General features: G+C 46.6%; 1 protein-coding gene across 4 annotated transcripts in view; it reads left to right on the top strand.

Annotated features, from left to right (window-relative positions):
• PLA2G4A (phospholipase A2 group IVA) overlaps positions 1 to 16,572 on the top strand; it is a 119,844-nt gene that overhangs the window by 37,044 nt on the left and 66,228 nt on the right. Inside the window, exons 1-3 of one of the 4 annotated variants that reach the window (XM_064515545.1) lie at positions 981 to 1,260; positions 14,552 to 14,650; positions 14,812 to 14,954. In XM_064515545.1, coding sequence (XP_064371615.1) covers positions 14,922 to 14,954 — 33 coding nt within the window. In that variant the 5' untranslated portion in view covers positions 981 to 1,260; positions 14,552 to 14,650; positions 14,812 to 14,921. Of the gene's footprint in view, positions 1 to 980; positions 1,261 to 14,551; positions 14,651 to 14,755; positions 14,955 to 16,572 lie in introns of those variants that run through there. The other 3 variants (XM_064515544.1, XM_064515547.1, XM_064515546.1) reach the window with 3 other exon arrangements.

Genomic DNA, 16,572 nt, shown 5'->3' with positions numbered 1-16,572 from the left:
GTGGTTCAGGCTACAACCTTTCAGTAACGCCCGGCTGTGAGGGGGCAGCATTTGCCTGACAGTGAGCGATGTAGAGCAGCAGTACTGACTCCCACACGCACGTAGACACAGCTGCTTTGTGTCCGTGAACTGTAGATCGGTAAAATGCTATCTTGAAAGTCACAGATTCTCTGTCAAGGATTTCTGTGTGGACCCAGGTACAGAGCCGAGCAGATGGCCAGTCTTTTTGCACGGTGTGCATGGCGCGGTGTGGAGCCACGCAGACGCACTAGGCTGGGCCCAGGCAGGATAGCCACGAGTATACGGTGCTGATCCCACGTCAGAGATTGTGGGTGGCGAGTTTCTGGAGCCAAGCTGCTGAGTTACCAAGCGACCAATTTAGCTATCTCTGCATCGATGCTGTGGGCATCATCTAGTTCGGCCAGTCTCCCACTTTGACGTCTTTTTCTTCTAGCTGAGGCACGTGGAGGGGAGGGTAAGCATCGCATACGTTTTAGCTCATTTGGCAGGGGACCACGGCAGCCATCCTCTTTGAAGGACTGACCTGCCGTTCCCACCTGCAGGACCTCGGAGGATTTGAGGGGCTTTGGGGGTCCCGGGAAACCCCTCAGCCTGGGCCTCTGGGGCCCAGAAAAGGCGGGGCCTCGCACGCACTCACGCTGGGGAGCGCACGCACGGCGCCCCTCTCTTCCCAGGTGACTACCGCGGGTCGCCACCGAGCCCTCGCTCCTGGCTGTACCGCAGCGCTGCGCCCAGCCGCCCGCGGGACGACCTGGTGCCTGCGCAGCAGCCGCCACCTCGCTGCTCGCCGCGGAGCAGCCGCCCCGCGCGCAGGTGGCTGCCGGCAGCGCGGGCAGAGCGGCGGCGCGGCGCGGCGCGGGGCGGCCCGCTCCCCTCACGGGAGCCGCGGCGCGGCCGTTGGGCGGGCAGCTCCTCCCTTAAGGCTGCCCGCGGCTCCGCGGCCTGCCCCCCGCTCCCGCCCCCGGCCCCGGCCGCCTCGGCGCTGCCCCGCGAGCCCTACGGGCGCGCCGCGATCCGCCAAGGGCCGCTCCCCGGCAGCCGCGACGCCCGCGGCCGGCCGGCGCCTCACGCCACCTTAAGAGGCCGGCGGTCAGCTGACGGCGGCCCCTCCCCTCCCCTCCCCGCCCCGCCGCGCCGCGCCGCGCCGCGCCGCAGAGAAGTGCCGTGCCGCGGCCCCGCCGCCGAGCAGCGGCCCTGCCTCCGCCGCAGAGGAGCAGCCGCGCGGGACCCCGTGCCGCCGTAAGCCGTGTGCCGCCGTTGCGGCCGTTGCGGCCGTTGCCGCCGCACCTGCTGCTGCTGCTGCTGCTGGTGGTGGCGGGCGGGCGGGTGCCCTCGCGCGGGGACCTGCGGCGGGCGCGTGAGCGGCTGCCCGCTGTGCCCGGGGCAGAGCCCGGCCCGGCCCGGCCCAGCGCGGCCCTCCGAGGCGTTTCCACCGCACAGCGGCAGCGGAGGTCGGCGCGGCGCGGCGCGGGCGAGCAGCGGCCCCGAGGGGGGCGCGTCCGGAGCGGGCCGTGCGCGGGGGCGGCGGGGCTGGGGGCTGGGGGCGGCGGCCGACGGAAGCAGCGCGTGCGGAGCTGTCACGCGGAGCGCGGTGCCGCTGCCGGTACCGGTGCCGGGAGGACGGAGCCGTCCGCTGGCGGTGCTCCGCCTCGGGCGGCAGCCGCGGGCAGGGGTGGCCGGTCGCGCTGTGCCGCGCTTTCCCTCGGCCTGCACTGCCCGCGCGGTGAGGCAGTCCGTTTTGAACGCTATAGGGAAGTACAGCGGCACTTCTGTCACGGAAAAAATGCCACAAAATGTCTGCGCCAGCGGCTTTTCCATGGGGTCTGATACTAAAAAGAGGAGTTGCTGTTCGTGACTTAAAGCGGGCATCTGCGAGCGCGCGTTAGCGTCATGGCCGCAGAAGCTGTATGTCCTTGTTCTCGTGGGATTACGTGCTCCTCTTGGGCACGGATTTACGGGCTGCTTCTGGCTGTGTCCGTGGCGCTGGCAGATGACCGCCGGTCAGTGCTGCCGCGTCAGTGGCAGTGTCGTGGTGCCCTGACCACGCGCTGTGGTTGTGCGTCCCCCGCCCACAGCGGTTCAGCGCTTCGCGTCCGTGCGACGCCTGTCACCCTCGCTGAGGTGACGGCCCCAAGGTGGGGCTGAGCCGGCGCGCGGGGCCGTGGGCTGGGGCGGCCGGGGCCCCCCTTCCTCTGCCGCGTGGCCCCCTGCGGCCAGGGGTGCTCAGGGCTCCTCTGCCAGCGCCTGTCGGATGGGTTGGAGGGAAGTCCCCTTGGGCACCGCCATGGCAGAGTGCGAAACTGCCGGTTAGAGATTCCTTGCAAATTACGGCAAACAAAACGTTTGGACTCCAAAGCTAGGTAAGGCTCTAACGCTCAGCGAAGAGCAGTGGTTCAGGTAGGAGTAGGTTACTGCCGACTACAGTGGGTGTTGCTGGCAGGGAGAGGGTCTTGTGCGCCTCGGATATTCGCCATAAGGAGCAACCGATCCATGCGGTCGGCTTTGTGATTACCAAGGGATGTTGAATCCACTAAGGATTTTGGAGGGAAAAAGCGAATCTGAAACCGATGTGCTTGTTTTATCTTCTTCCTGTCCCTGCAGGACTTAGGCGGAAGGTTTTGAACACGCAACCTAGAGTTAAGTGCTCATTGGCCATAGTTGTTCCTCAAAATCTCCATTCTGTCCCTTACAGCCCACTTTCTCCGCTCTCTTATTGTGATGTAACAAGGATATATAACTAAAGAGGCATGGAAATACTTATTTATACTTGAATCACATATTTTAACCTCCTCCTGTGTGACCAGCTAATCTGTACTGGAAAAATACTGGATTGACTCTTGGCAGAGTAGCACCAAGTGCTCTTGGTAGTTCTTGATGCTTCTCTTGGAAGAAATAGCTGAAAGGCAAACTTTTTTCAGTGCTGCTTCCTCACTAGGGTTGCATACTCAAAATACATTAAAGTTAAGATCTAAGTATTTAACAGAGTTATCGTACACTCATATTACTTGGTGCTCTTTTTGAATTTTTTCTCCATTTTACTTTGAATAGATTCCTTTTGACAGCTGGTCTAAAATAGCCAAAACACGAAGTATTTGAGCCAAGCTTTTTTGCCTTAGAGTTCAATCCATAACAGTTAGTGGTACACATGGGAAAAATGGGTATGGAGTGAGCCCAAACTCTTGTGGGAAACACTTTCCTTCAGAGGTATTCCTGAAAAGCCATTGAACAACCTCATAGACACTTTATATAAACTCTGCTCTCTTTCTTGGAGCGTTTCCCTGAGAGCACCAAGGGACTGAGTCCCGTGCAATGTAGTGGTGGCTTTCCAGATGCACATGATTTTGGGAGTAATCTAAGTGGCTCTCCTTGAGTGCATTTTAATTGACGTGCAGTAGCAAGATGTGTGGTGACCTCCATGACTTGCATGCGGGCTGGAAGAGGACAGCAGTGACAGTAGAGCTGAAGCAGTTATTTGGGAACTCTGAATCCAAATTGACCAGCTTTGGCTGGAAAATAACTTAATTCAGTTATCAGGGTTAGACTCACATAGCAGCCAGAGAAGACGGTATCTCCGACTCATATCCAGCAGTCCAAACATATGAGCAGGGACTACAAAATATGAGAAATACTCATTCTACCTCTTAGGCCAGAAGGAGTCAGAAGCCACATCTTTCGGAGCAATTTTCTCATCACTGGGCTGCGGACTAGTCTGCCATGAGCGCTCCTCATGCTTTCTGGCAGGACAAATGGAAGGAGACTGATCTCAGCGGTAGAGACCATGGTCAATACATGGAGTTGAGAACTGGGAGACCAAGTTCAGATTTATTCTCTACTTGATGCAGAATAGTGATGTGGATCAAAGTCTCCTTGCCCTTCAGGATAGTTTCCTAAGAATGGGGGTGATCTAGAGGGAGCAAGAACAATTTTTTGAATAAGGGGTTACTTGAAATTGGTGGGAAAGCCCACATTTCAGTGGCTATTCTAAAGAGAAAGAAATGTCCGAAGTATCTGTGGCTAATAGTCCACGTATGATTATTTAAGCAATGAATTCGTGTATTTTTTGTGAAGCCCTAGTTGAGCTGGCAGTTGAGGACCCTGCTAAAGCCTGTGGGATGTGTCTTGGGCACCCACATTGGGCACATCTTTCAACTGAATTAACAAGTTTGCCTTACAAGGTCTGCGATTATTTCATTCTCTGACAACCTCTTTCTAACTGAAAACACCTTGTAATCCATGGGCAGTGGCTACACTATTAGCTATCATATTCCTGAGAGGTGATGAACTCTGCCTCATGTGTGTTTCCCATCCCTGAGTGATATAACTATTTTTTTTTACTAGTCTGAAAAACAAATTCCAGAACCTGCCTTAGTAATGGAAATGATCTCATCACTGCCCTAGGTTATAATAACGTGATGTAGTAACAGCACACTTTCAAAAGAACTCTCGTTTTTTTTTTTTTTTTAACCGATATTCAGACTTTCCTGAGGGCTTTCATTTACTGTTTACCTCAGAAATGATACAAATTTCCTGACTGTACCAATTTCCAGTAGCTGTGTGTCAACGTCTGGAGCGGTATTACTCAGCCCATGGTGGCGAAGGCACTGGAGGTGGTCTGTAAGACGTGAGAAAGTGGCCCACCAAACAATTGCAAACAAAACACCAAGCGGCCCCAAACCGCTTTGTTCTGTTAACGAGTTGTGGGGAAAGTAAAAGTCATGAGTGAACCTTTAAACTTTAGCCTAGTTTTTGCAAATGAGAAATGTTGGGGCAATACTGCGAGAGAGAACCAGTGGGCTTTCTTCAGAAAGATCAGCTAGTTCTTCAGCTCGAAAGTGCTGTGCAGCACAAAATGCTCTTTATGAAAATAAGACCACGGTGTTGGTAAGGAAAGAATATTAGAGATATATTGAGAGACTACGGGACCATCGCTGTACAGATTTTATTCACTTTTCTCTCTAACACTCGTATTGAAACCTGTGTTCTTGATCACCGGTCGTGGGTGTAGCAGTCCCTTTAGCAGAGGTTGCCCAAGGTTTTTAGTTTCACGTGCCAGGCTGAACGGAGCTGAATTGGCAGGGTATCACCAGCGGTAACTCTGAAGCCTCTGCTGCTCCCGTATCAGCTGGCGGGCATGGATGGCTAGGACACGGACACTGGTTTCTCTCCCAAAACATTGTCTTTTACCAAAGGACAGTTGCTGGATGTGATGGTTTCCATCTCTGTTGACGCTTTTGCTGTATGCTGGGGCTTTCAGGGCAGTTAATACATGTACTGATGAAAGCTTTGGGGGTCTGGGCTTGGTACTGTGGCACAACCGAGGCTGGTTTTGTGACGGACAAACACAGACATTGTAGAAGTCTCGGGAGTTGCCAGGACTCTTCAGGTAATCCCCGGAGAAAAACGGGCACTTCCAGGACAAGATTAACTACTTATTTAAATGTTGCTCACTCTTAATTTTTACTGCCTCAGGATACTGAAAGCACAACATTTTGCAAAATATAAAATAGATTATTGATAAACAAGTATCCTTCTCCCGCTCTCTCCATCACTCAAGCCTTCATCCCTAAATATATGGATTTAGGGAGGAGATGGTAAAAGTAGGGTCAGAAGCTTCCACGTACACAAGTTCATAGTGGTAGGTGATTTGACTCTGTCACATTTGTATTTTTCTATGACTATCTGATAATAAAGCCATTAAACTGGCTCATCTTTGATATTTATCTTATTCCTTAAAATGATTTCAGCATAAAAACTTGTATTTCTTTTCCTACTACTATTATCTAAGTTACAACAGTGCTTAGATCCTCAGCCAAGATCTGTAGGGATGTGCACGTACGATAAATTATCCTTATATACCTACACTGATTGTAATGCTGTATATGTACATTGATTATAGTAAGATTTGTGAAAATGCATATTTATTTTAATAAGTGACTGTCCCTGCCCCCAAGAGATTACATTTCAGAAGACTTGAGTGTTAAACGAGACTGATAACTGGGACATTGAGATAGGTGGAGACAACAGAGTAAGAAACATAGGTGGATGCTTGTGTATGGGTTGTCTTAGTCTGGTTTACTGCATTTGCCAGACCAGTCAATGGAAAGATCTGGCTTTTGGAAAACCTCCTTGCAGGTCTTTTCTGTGTCTCCAGGGTATAGATTATAAATGAGGCTTAACTGCTAGAACTGCATTCTCATGCGTTTAATTTATTTCATTGTCAATGGGATGTTAATTTGGGCAGCTAAAAGCAAATGAGCAGCCCCAAACGCAGTACTCCTCCTGACCTGCTCCGTAACGCAGTAACGTCAGTGGGAGAACAGGTAACTCTCATGGGCAGTTCTGCGAGCACGTAGCAACTCTCCGTGGCCTAAACCATGACTTTACATGCTCTGTCAGATAAATTGTGCCTTTTGTACTTAACATGCAAATGCTTGTCTCTATGCAAAGACAGCGGTTGCTGCACAGCATTTCAGTTCTGTGTGCTTTTCTAGAAGGACTGAAAATAATTTTGGGGAGAAAGTGACTGGTTGTGTAGACATTTGGAGTGTAACTAGTTAGTACTTTTCTGGTTGTTAATCTTGTGTATCCTCTTTCCGAAAGCAGCGTATAAGGGAGAATTACTTTTGCAAGATTGTGGCTTTTGAGGTAGTTCTGTTCTTAAGGTTTCATGAATGTGGATACCTACCTGCATGAAGATCTGGAATAAAGGTGATGTCTTGACTAGACAATTTTTGCAAAATAAGAAGCTAACCATTCTTATGTTGCTGGTTTACTTGAACCCTTTCCTCCCTTAACCTAATGAGAATTGATGCTGACTTTCTAACCGCCTGCCTAAGTGCAACACCCCCTTTTCTGTCACCATTTATGCTTTGATAAAGGCACGTATCTGCTGAGACTTCATGAGTAGAGTGTTTAGACTGTTGACTTGAGTGGGAAAAAGACCTTTCCCTTTCATAACCCAGACTCCACAGCTGTGAATCGAGAATAGCACTCGTAAAAAAACTTCAAGACAAATAAATGAAAATAGTAACTGGTACAGCATCTAAGGGGAAGCGGCTAGGAAGCAAATCTTAGCTTTACTTACATCCAGTTTACTTTAGGTTTTGCTTGTGTTCAGTGTCATTACCAGTGATCATGTTTGCAAACTCTCTTTATCAGACAGTTGAAGGTTGCTATAGAAAGTTGGTGTGATGTCTGTGCTGATAGTACTCAAAAGCGGTTCTTTTATAATTGCAAACAGCTGCCAACGTTTTGCATTTCTCTGGGCATTTTCCATTTTGAATTGCACGTGCTCATACAAACCTTCCTGGTGAAGTGGCTGACTACATTTAACTGTGACATACTTCCAAATATTATTTGGTTTTCACACCAATGAGCTTTTCAATTCTTCTGTAGCCTAGCGAGTACTGGTTTAATTTTACAAGGGTATTTTTGATATAGAAACATTAAATCCCAGTCACGAAGTCCAATCTGAGTCAGAAGTAAGTATAATAACCTGAAACCATGTCTCATAATCCTGTCTGCTTAGATCGTCTTCTCTCCCCAAATCCACAGTGTTCTGCAAAAATGACTATTGTCATTATGGCAAATTTCATTGAGTATTGCTGTCTCAAAATTAAAGACTGGGATTTTTTTCTGGCTTATCTTCTTCTATGTGTACCTGAACTTCTATCTCTCATAATTTGGGAACTGAAGTAATGCAAGCATGAAAAAGGTATGTTTGATGTGGCTAAAGGGGAAGGAAAACAGGTTTTGCTGCTTGTAAAAGTGTTTTTTGCCAGCAAATGCCAAGTAAGGAGGGTCATATGAACTGAGCCTGGCTTCTACATCCAGTTCCTTCCTCTCTTTTAGTATTACTATTTTTACACAGATTCTATTTAAGACCAGCTATAATACTATATAAATGCTGATGAAGGAAGCTCAGAAAGATTGGTGGTGTTGAGCAGAGCAGAGCAGGATGGTGCTGGGATAGATGGGGAGCCAAGGGACTGACTGATGTGTGAGGAAGGAGGGTAGCGTCAAACCTGTTTTCTGCATAGTTCACACGAAGGATTTGACCCTGAATTTCTTGCACGCTGGAGCGGACCAGAAGTCTAATATATTGGTGGTCCTGGGGCGGTCCCACCTTTTGGAGTCATTCCAGCGTGCCCAAATGATGGGCCAAAGAAGAGCAAGCATCAGGGATGTGGGAGACCAAAATTCACGTTCGTCGTCTGAATCGGGTTATATGGGAATGGGAATGCGAGTCTCTCACAGCTGAGAGTGACCTGAGCAGACGTACCGGAGACGTGCAAACCTTTCCTAAAAGGAGTTTTATCAAAACTGATGTGGACCTCCAGTAAAAAGCTGTTTACTTTGACGGATTGACACTTTCTGCCCAAGAACTGTTTTGTTGCTTGATCTATGTGTAGTCGTCTGTGCTGTAATACGTGGCAGTCGCTTCCCTTTAAACAGGCAGCTCAACCAGTGTTTTAATATGTTGAGAGAAAGTTTGACTCGTCAAGGAGGGTGCTAAGCCATCGGTGTCTTAAGGAATAGTTAAAATAAAAGCATAGACAGTTGTGTAAGAGAGTGGTTGTAGCTCATGTAAGTTCTGGTGAACTTTCTCTGACTGTGACCAATGCTCCATGCACCAGAAAAAAACCCGTGAAAGTCCCACAATTGCCCCTAATTTTGCAAAGCTGTTTTGACAAGAGATGGTGCATATTTGGGGTTTCTTACAGACTTTGATCATTCACCATTTACCTCTTGAGTCACTGTTTGTGGCTCCTTAGTGAATTAAGTTGTTTGTGTCCTGGAGGCCACATTTAAGATCTTGGTTGCTAGCAGTTATAGCTTTTTTGCTACTCTGTGTGTGTGTGTGTGTGTGTGTGTGTGCGCGCGTGTGTGTTACTGTTAATGTATCTAGCCCCTTACTGCTGCTAGTATCGGATCACAATAAGGCGTGAAATAGTCTCTTGCTTAGGATAAATAGAAAAATTTTCAGTGTTTTTTGTTTTGTTTTTTTTAGTCTAAGCAACATTTTTAGTTTTAATCCAGCTCTAGAGCCGTGGCTGGCAGAGTGGCACCCCTCAGTGGTGGTCTGCATCCTTTTCCTTCTCCTCTCAGGGCTCGGCGGTGCTGCTGCCGGTAGCCGTCCAGGCGGTCGCTCAGAGACGAAGCAAGCGTGACCCCATCCAGGGCTGTCTTTGTAAATCAGCACTAGAGCTCCTTCTGCAGCCTGGCGTTTTTACTGCTTTTACTCTGAACTTAATGGAAAGGGTGGAGCAGAAAATTCAAGCCGTTTGGACCGGGGAAAGCCCAGGGAAACCAGCAGGCACAGGCTGCGGGTCGCTGGAACGCGGGTGGCAGGGATTGTCGGCGGCGGAGGAGTGGAGACGGCTTCGGAAAAGCAGCTGGATGCACAGCACGGAAAGGGGAAGCTCAGGGAAGGCCAGAGTAGCTTCTACTCCCTTGCACAGCGGGCAGGCGACGTGCTGCTTACCCAGCACGGAGAGGAGCGCCGGGCCAGAGGCACAGCAAAGGCTTCTCCAGATTTGCACTGAATAGTCAAAACTCTGAGTCAATACTGTCCTCGCTCTACTGATGTAACTTTGGCTCGAGGCACAAGCTGGTAACTCAGGACTTTTTCCTGTAACAGTTCAGATTTTGGACCGCAGGTCTCTTACCGACAGTTTGGCTGTTTAGAGGAAGACAGGCTTTATTTCCGTGTGGTTCAGCCCTGTGTGGCTGCCTGGTGTCAAATACAAGATCAAGGATACATTTATTGGTCCATTTGCCTCTCCCGAAAATGGGTAGGGAGTTTGGGTTATCCCATTAGGTCTAGCGTTTGTTTTATTAAACCAGTTATTTTTAAAGATCTTTTCTTTGTATCAGTCTGCCTGAAAGAAATCTTCCTTAGCAGTAAGTTCACTGTGTCTGTCCCCTTATGAATACAGCATATGTAGTAGAGGTGTCTGCATGTGCCTTTGTGTCTGTGTTCATGTGTGAACCATACATTTTTATTACGTATTCAAAGAGTAGCTTGGCAATAGTCATAGAATATTTCCATGTGAATGTTACCAGCATCGTTTGAAAGAGTGGCTGAAAAATCTCCGCGTCATACGTTTGTCGATGACAGCTTTTACTAGAAAGCCCTGCGCCGTTTCCGTGAGGGCACACCCGCCACGCGCTCCGACTGCTGCGTCGCGCGTCGTTGCAGCACGGACCAGAGGAAGTGGAGCACAGTCGTCCCCTTTATTCCCAGCGGTGGCCAGAGCTCCTGTTTTGGATACACAATCCAAAACCAGAACGTAAAGGTTGGGACGCTGAGTCACGTGTGACAGACGCTGGAAGTGTCCGATGGCAGGACGCACGTTTGGCGCGCAGTCCTTCCTCCAGCATCAGTGCGGTGCAGGCATGACAGCGTGTGTGTGCGCGCTGGGTGATGCTACAGCTTGCTGCACTGAGGAGTCAGAAATCCTGGGAAAAAACGGTTTGTGTAACTTGCTCTGGAGACCAATTCGTTGAATTAAAAAGATATTTAAAGATGGTTTTTGTCGAACTTCCAGCTAAGCTTGTTTTATTGCTAAAATGTTATACCTGTACAGAAGCCAGCTCTTAATTTCACTGGCTCTTTGCGTTCTTTGAGCTTTTTGCTTTTCTACGTGTAATCCTTCCTCCCCGTCCCCCAGGCTCTCCTTGCAAGGCATGGGAAGCAAAGCCTTGCTGCAATCGTTGTAGGCTGACAAAGCCTCTAACTCTTTATTTGTGGTGAAAATGGAGTGAGGGATGCTCTGCCCAGAGTAAGAGATAAGCCTTATTTCTTGTGTGGGAAGACCTAAATTAAGAAAGACCGTTACAGTAATTTTCCAGGATGCTTGGCAAAATCATGTAGAAACCGATTATTTGTTATTTCTATTGTACAATCACAGGATCCATCTGCAACCAAATGAAATTCTGCAATCTGATTTGATAAAAGTGGATGGTGACATTCATACCAAAAACCTGAGTAATACTTAGCTTATTCTGTGCCCTCCATTTTATCATATCATCTTGTGCGTTGGTGACTGTACTAATGAGTCACATTTATTGACTATCTTTTCATTGTTCATGTCTTTGATTTTAAAAAGAATTGGCAAACTTGTTGTAAACAGTCTCCCCTTATGATTTTTCTTACCATCTTAAAGACTTACTCTAGTCGTGATATTTATACTGAGTTGTGCGTTACTCATTTTTGGAGGTTTTTCCCTCGGTGAGACTGTGGGGTAAGCTCATACCCAGCATGAAAACAGCAAAATCTCATTACTCTTCTTGTCCTGCCTTCTGGACATAGCCAATAAAACTGAACTATCCGTAGCAGTGGGATTGGATAAACACTGCAAATGAAAACTTTGCCAGCAATAATCAGTGTCAACCTCTTTTTGTGTGTTTTTTTTACTCTTTTTATGGTTGGTCTTTATAGTTGGTCTTGCTGTGTCTGTCTGAGTTGGTCAGCTCATGTGAAAATTGCTTAAGATCACAATAATGTCTTAAAACTTAAACTGTCTTAAAACTTAAAACACAGAACCACTTGCCCAATAATAACGTCTTACTTTGAATGTCTTGAACTACACCTGGGTGAAAAAAATGACATTAATTTTCAAGTGAAAGTGTGACTTTAGCAGGAAGCTGTCTCTCTATATTGTGTCACCAAGTTAAACTGTGATTTCTTGAGGACACTGTGCTTAGTATGGTGTCAACAGGACAACTTGCAAATAGGACATCTGTCCGTGAAACATCAAGGGATATATCATTAATCAGTCTGGTCGGCTTAGTTAATTTTGGCGAGCACATGAACAGACACAACTTATGTGGGATGTGAGAGGCTATTCTGGGATCGTGGCTTTATTTACTGCAGACACTTGAAGCTAAACATTCTCCGGGACTTTCTTGGAGGCTTTCGATGACCTTAGTGGATAGCTTCTCTTGGTGCTGTATTTTGGTTCCTCTGCCGCAGCAAGATTTTCGATAGGCAAACGCATTAGTGTGATTAACCCAAATTCCACTTACGTGGTTAACGTAGTACAGACTCAAAGGGCTCGTTGTCAGTTATGTTACGGTCAAGTAACTGGGACTTGGATTAAACCCCCTGTAAAGGACATCAGCTAGCATTCGGGTCGCTTGAACGTCGGTGTCGGCTGGCACTTCAGACGTCCTGCAGGCTTCTGGAGGAGCATGGTTACCCCCAGACCTGCCAGCCCCACGAGGTGCCTCGATACGCTAGCACGTCTGAAAAGGCGCTGGATGGCTGTGTTCAGGTCCCTGCCTGTATTTAGGGCTTCCTGAAAGACCGTGAGCCAGCAAAGTATTCCAAACCAGAGTAACGTCAGTGCTATTCGGGCTGGGATCCCTCCTGCTGTTGGTTGGAGGCGTACGGAGGAGGGGACATTCTGCTTTTCCTATCACAGCAAGGTCTGCTGGCTCCCTGGCCCTTCTTCCCCAGCTGAGAGACTGTCTGTCTGTCCTTAACTCGCCTTTTGTGCGTGTGTGTTTCTGGTGGAGTTGTTAAATACGTGGTTGCGTATTTGTTTGTCTGCATGATCCTTGCCTCATTCAGCATGGAGGGCAGATGGTGCCCAGGGATTCATTGCGACTGTGTAATCAAAGAGGCTGTTGTTTGCAAGATCACACATTTATTTCCTGCAGATGTTGTAATAAATGAGGCGGGGGGTTGTCGGAAGAGACGGGATGATCTCATGCCTAAGACAGTTCACTGATGATCTGGAGAGCTGGATCCCTGCCGCTAGGATGCTAGACAAGTAACTCAAACCAGACTTTTCTTCCTAGGTCTAACCAGTTTTGCTAATTCTAGAGCAGTAGCCTCAATTTAGTTCAGTGCATCCTCTCAAAATGGGCATGGTAACTTGTTGGTAGTTGACTATTCACTTAAGGGAAATGGTGTGTTTTCTGTTTTGTAACTTCTAGACTTCGTCTTCATTATAATGATCAAAGTTTCCTTACTGGCTTCTTTTCTCGATCCCCTTTGAAGTTTGCAACATGCCCTCAATCACTGATATAGTCGGGCTTGTTTACCAAGACTCCAGAATGTCCTGTTTCATTCAAGTAGGGCACAAGGTAAAATAAACTGGAATGCAACAAACCAATTATATATGTGTATAGACAGGACACCGCTTCCCCGATGGCTGCCTATTTACACCACTGCTGAATTTGGCTGATAGAATTTAAATTGAAAAAGTCTTTGTAATTGTTATTACAGGACCATAAGTAATGGTATATTTTGCGGTAGAGATTTTACTTCAAGTCTGAAGAGCTGCTTCCTTTCTCTGATGAAGTTCACCTGTCCTTGTCCCCCAGGCAATGAGCTGCCTAAAGTGAAAACCAAGAACTGAAAGTATGTTAAAGTCTTTCTTATGCAGACTTCCTTAGACTTTCAAAAAATAAGCCACTGGAATTTCTAGCCTCAGGATATTGGTAAGTCTGACAGGTTCAAAGAAGAGACACAGCCTATTTTAATGATCACAGCTATACGGAATTTTTATGGACCCCATTAGACATGGTCTCTCAAGAGCTTTTGGAAGTGACATCAATCAGTCCTTCTTTAAGGCTTATCCTGTCCTTTAAAAATTGGGGATTAGCAGGAAAGATTTCCCTGAGGCCAAGACTTGCATGGTTTCTTTTTTCATTTCACTCTGAAGCTTCTGTTGGTGACTGTTGTCCAGCTGAGTCTTAGATCTGATCCTGGCCTGCAGTTTCTGCATTTTCAGAGATGCAGAAAAGACTAATACATTTTTGTTTATTTTACTTTGCTGGTCGAAAATGCTTTTGAGATTTAAGGCCCCGATGGCCCCTATCTTCAACGGAAATCTTCACAAAGTTTTCTCAAAAGCATGGTGGCCCATGGAGAACCTGTTTAAATACTGCGAGCTGATTTGCCGTTTGCCCATCAAAGCTTTTCGTGGATCTCTGTAGATAACTGTGTTGGTGAGGGAGATTATATACAGCTTAAATTGCAGCTCTCTTTCCAGATTTACAGCGGGCACCGTTGCTTCTAATTTGTAGTTGAGCAGGAAATTGTCGGATAAATTCTGTTGTGCTGCTGCTGGCGATTAGATGCCGGAATTTGTTTTCTGCTACTTTCTTGGCTGCACTGAGATGCAACTTTGGGAATCTGCTATTTGAGATAAAGCTTTCCATGTGGAGGTGGTATTAGGAGCTGCATTAAACTGGCTCAGCAGGTTTGCTACAACGGGTTGCTGACTGTCCCGCTAGCGCTCCCTTCAGCTGGCTTTGCCGTTCCAAAATTCAGGCCTCTTGGTGTGAATGCGGGACGCATGCTTGTATCTTCCTCTCTGCACAGGGTGTAGTGCAAAGAGGAACTTCCTTTCTTCTATCCTGACCATATAGGAACCAAGAATTTGTCACTACAGTAAAAAGACTATTAACTACCCCATGATTTTGATTATCCTGTTATAATAATGTGTGGAAGTGTATACATTGGAAAGTATATAACTGATAAATGTAATTGATTTATTGTTTTGTTTATCTGTAGAGCTGATAGAAACACTTGGATGACTGGAATTCAGGATACTTGGTTCATGCTCTTACGCTAAGGTGAAGGAAATAAGCACAAGAAATTCCTCTGGTTCAGGCAAGTAGAAATCTATACCTCCATAGCATATTGAATTAATTTCTCTTTTCAAAAATGAGTTCTGGGAACCTTATTAAAATGGGGCACCTAATCTTTTTATTACAGACCATATTTTGAAAAGAACATAAGAATTTTAATCACCATTCCTGTTCATTGCTTAGTGGTTAAAGATCTGCCGTTCTAAATCCTGCTTTGAAAAACTGGGAAGTCTCGTCAGTGTGGAGTTGAACTAGGCATCTGGCAGCTGTCTTGAACAGAAATTGAAACAAAGATGTCCTTCATAGATCCCTATCAACATATCGTGGTAAGTATGTTTGAATATTCTATGTATGCTGTCTCGTATAGCTTATTCTGTAAGAAGTTACCCTAAATAAGCATAAAGCATTAGCGTTATCATGAATTCCTTAATACAATTTTGAGTGTGGTTAGAGCAAATTTCTGAAGAAACCTATTTGAATGAAATTTGAAAGATATTTGGGTTAATTTTTCACAAGCATGTAATGATTTTATGAGTGTAGTTGCCGATGCATAATTGGCATATGCCTGTTGGCAATGCGTAATACAGGCTCCTCCTAACTTACCATGATGAGTATTATTTCAGGAGAGTATGATTTTAAAGGAATTGCCTGTTCAATGCCATTAATCAAATACGAGCACTTTGACTACTTTATTGCATATAAATTTCTCACATACTGATTGTCAAACTGAACTGCCAGTGAAAATTTTTACCAACTGTCTATGAAAATAACATTATGTATGTTAAACTTTTTCTCTTACAGTACATTTTTTCTATAAAATCCTATTAAACAAGTAACTTCTTTCCATTTTCATCAGGGTGGATAGAGGGAAGCCGGCAATTTTGGTGGATACTGAACTAGTATATATCAGTAATGTTTATTTTTAAAAGAAACTTCAAAATATTAGCCTGTAAACTCTGGGTAAAGGTCAGGGAGATGAGCTGTGCAGCACACTGCTGCCAAAATCTCCTTGCTGCCTCCTTTCCACTTCCTTCCAGGCACGTGTTCTTGCTGCATCCTTTGTACCTGCTCTGGACCTCACCTGATCTCCGAGTGAGCCAGTTCGCCTTGTCGAATTAGCAGAAAGCTAGACTGACTGAAAAAAACTTCTCTGCTGTCAGAGCTGGTGCAGGGGAAGGGCAGAACCATGTGGGCACAAGCTGTGAAAGGAGAGAAGGGGGGACAAGAGATGGAGGAGAAGGGAAACAGGAGCAGGACTGCCCTTTACGGGGTGGCAAGCCGGTGGGTTGGCTCTGCTGCTTGTTGGACACTGAGTTTAGGCTGTGGTGTTCACTCGCATATCTTTGCTCGAGTGACTTGCCAAAGAAAACACTGAAATTGCAATTCCTCTCTGAACTGGAATCCTGAAACAAGTTGGGCGTGTTCATATCAACTACTTTTCGTAACAGAACCAGCATCTATCACAGCAGGAAAAGCAATTCATACTCAAAGATATGCACCATCCCTTTGCTGTAATGTTGAACTTTTGCATTGCTAAAAATATAATGTCTGCTTCCTTGAAATGATCTCTTATCAATCATGTGGTTTCCACCCCACGCAGTCACATCCTTTACATGAGTCTGCAGCTAACAGATGTAAAACTTGTGTTTTACACCACAGTTCTGTGATAGCTGCTGTAAAGACATGTTTCAGGTTGATGGCTTTATTTAACAGCATTTTAAAACAGTATGTTGACGTGTTCCTTTTTGCATCAGTGCCCTCTCCTGGGTGGAATGTTTGATCCCGCACCGGAATGGAAGCGGTCTCCGGGGCACGCGTTTATATTCACATAAAAGACCTGTTTTGGTACCGGTACAGATATCATAGAGAACAAAAGGCATTAGAAGCATGCGTAGTTAAAATCCTCTGGCAGGGCTGAATCGTTGTTGAAGGGACATTGTGAAT

The sequence above is a fragment of the Dromaius novaehollandiae genome, chromosome 8 (assembly GCF_036370855.1).
Source record: "Dromaius novaehollandiae isolate bDroNov1 chromosome 8, bDroNov1.hap1, whole genome shotgun sequence".
Classification (NCBI taxonomy): Eukaryota; Metazoa; Chordata; class Aves; order Casuariiformes; family Dromaiidae; genus Dromaius; species Dromaius novaehollandiae.
This window is presented reverse-complemented; position numbering and strand designations above follow the sequence as displayed.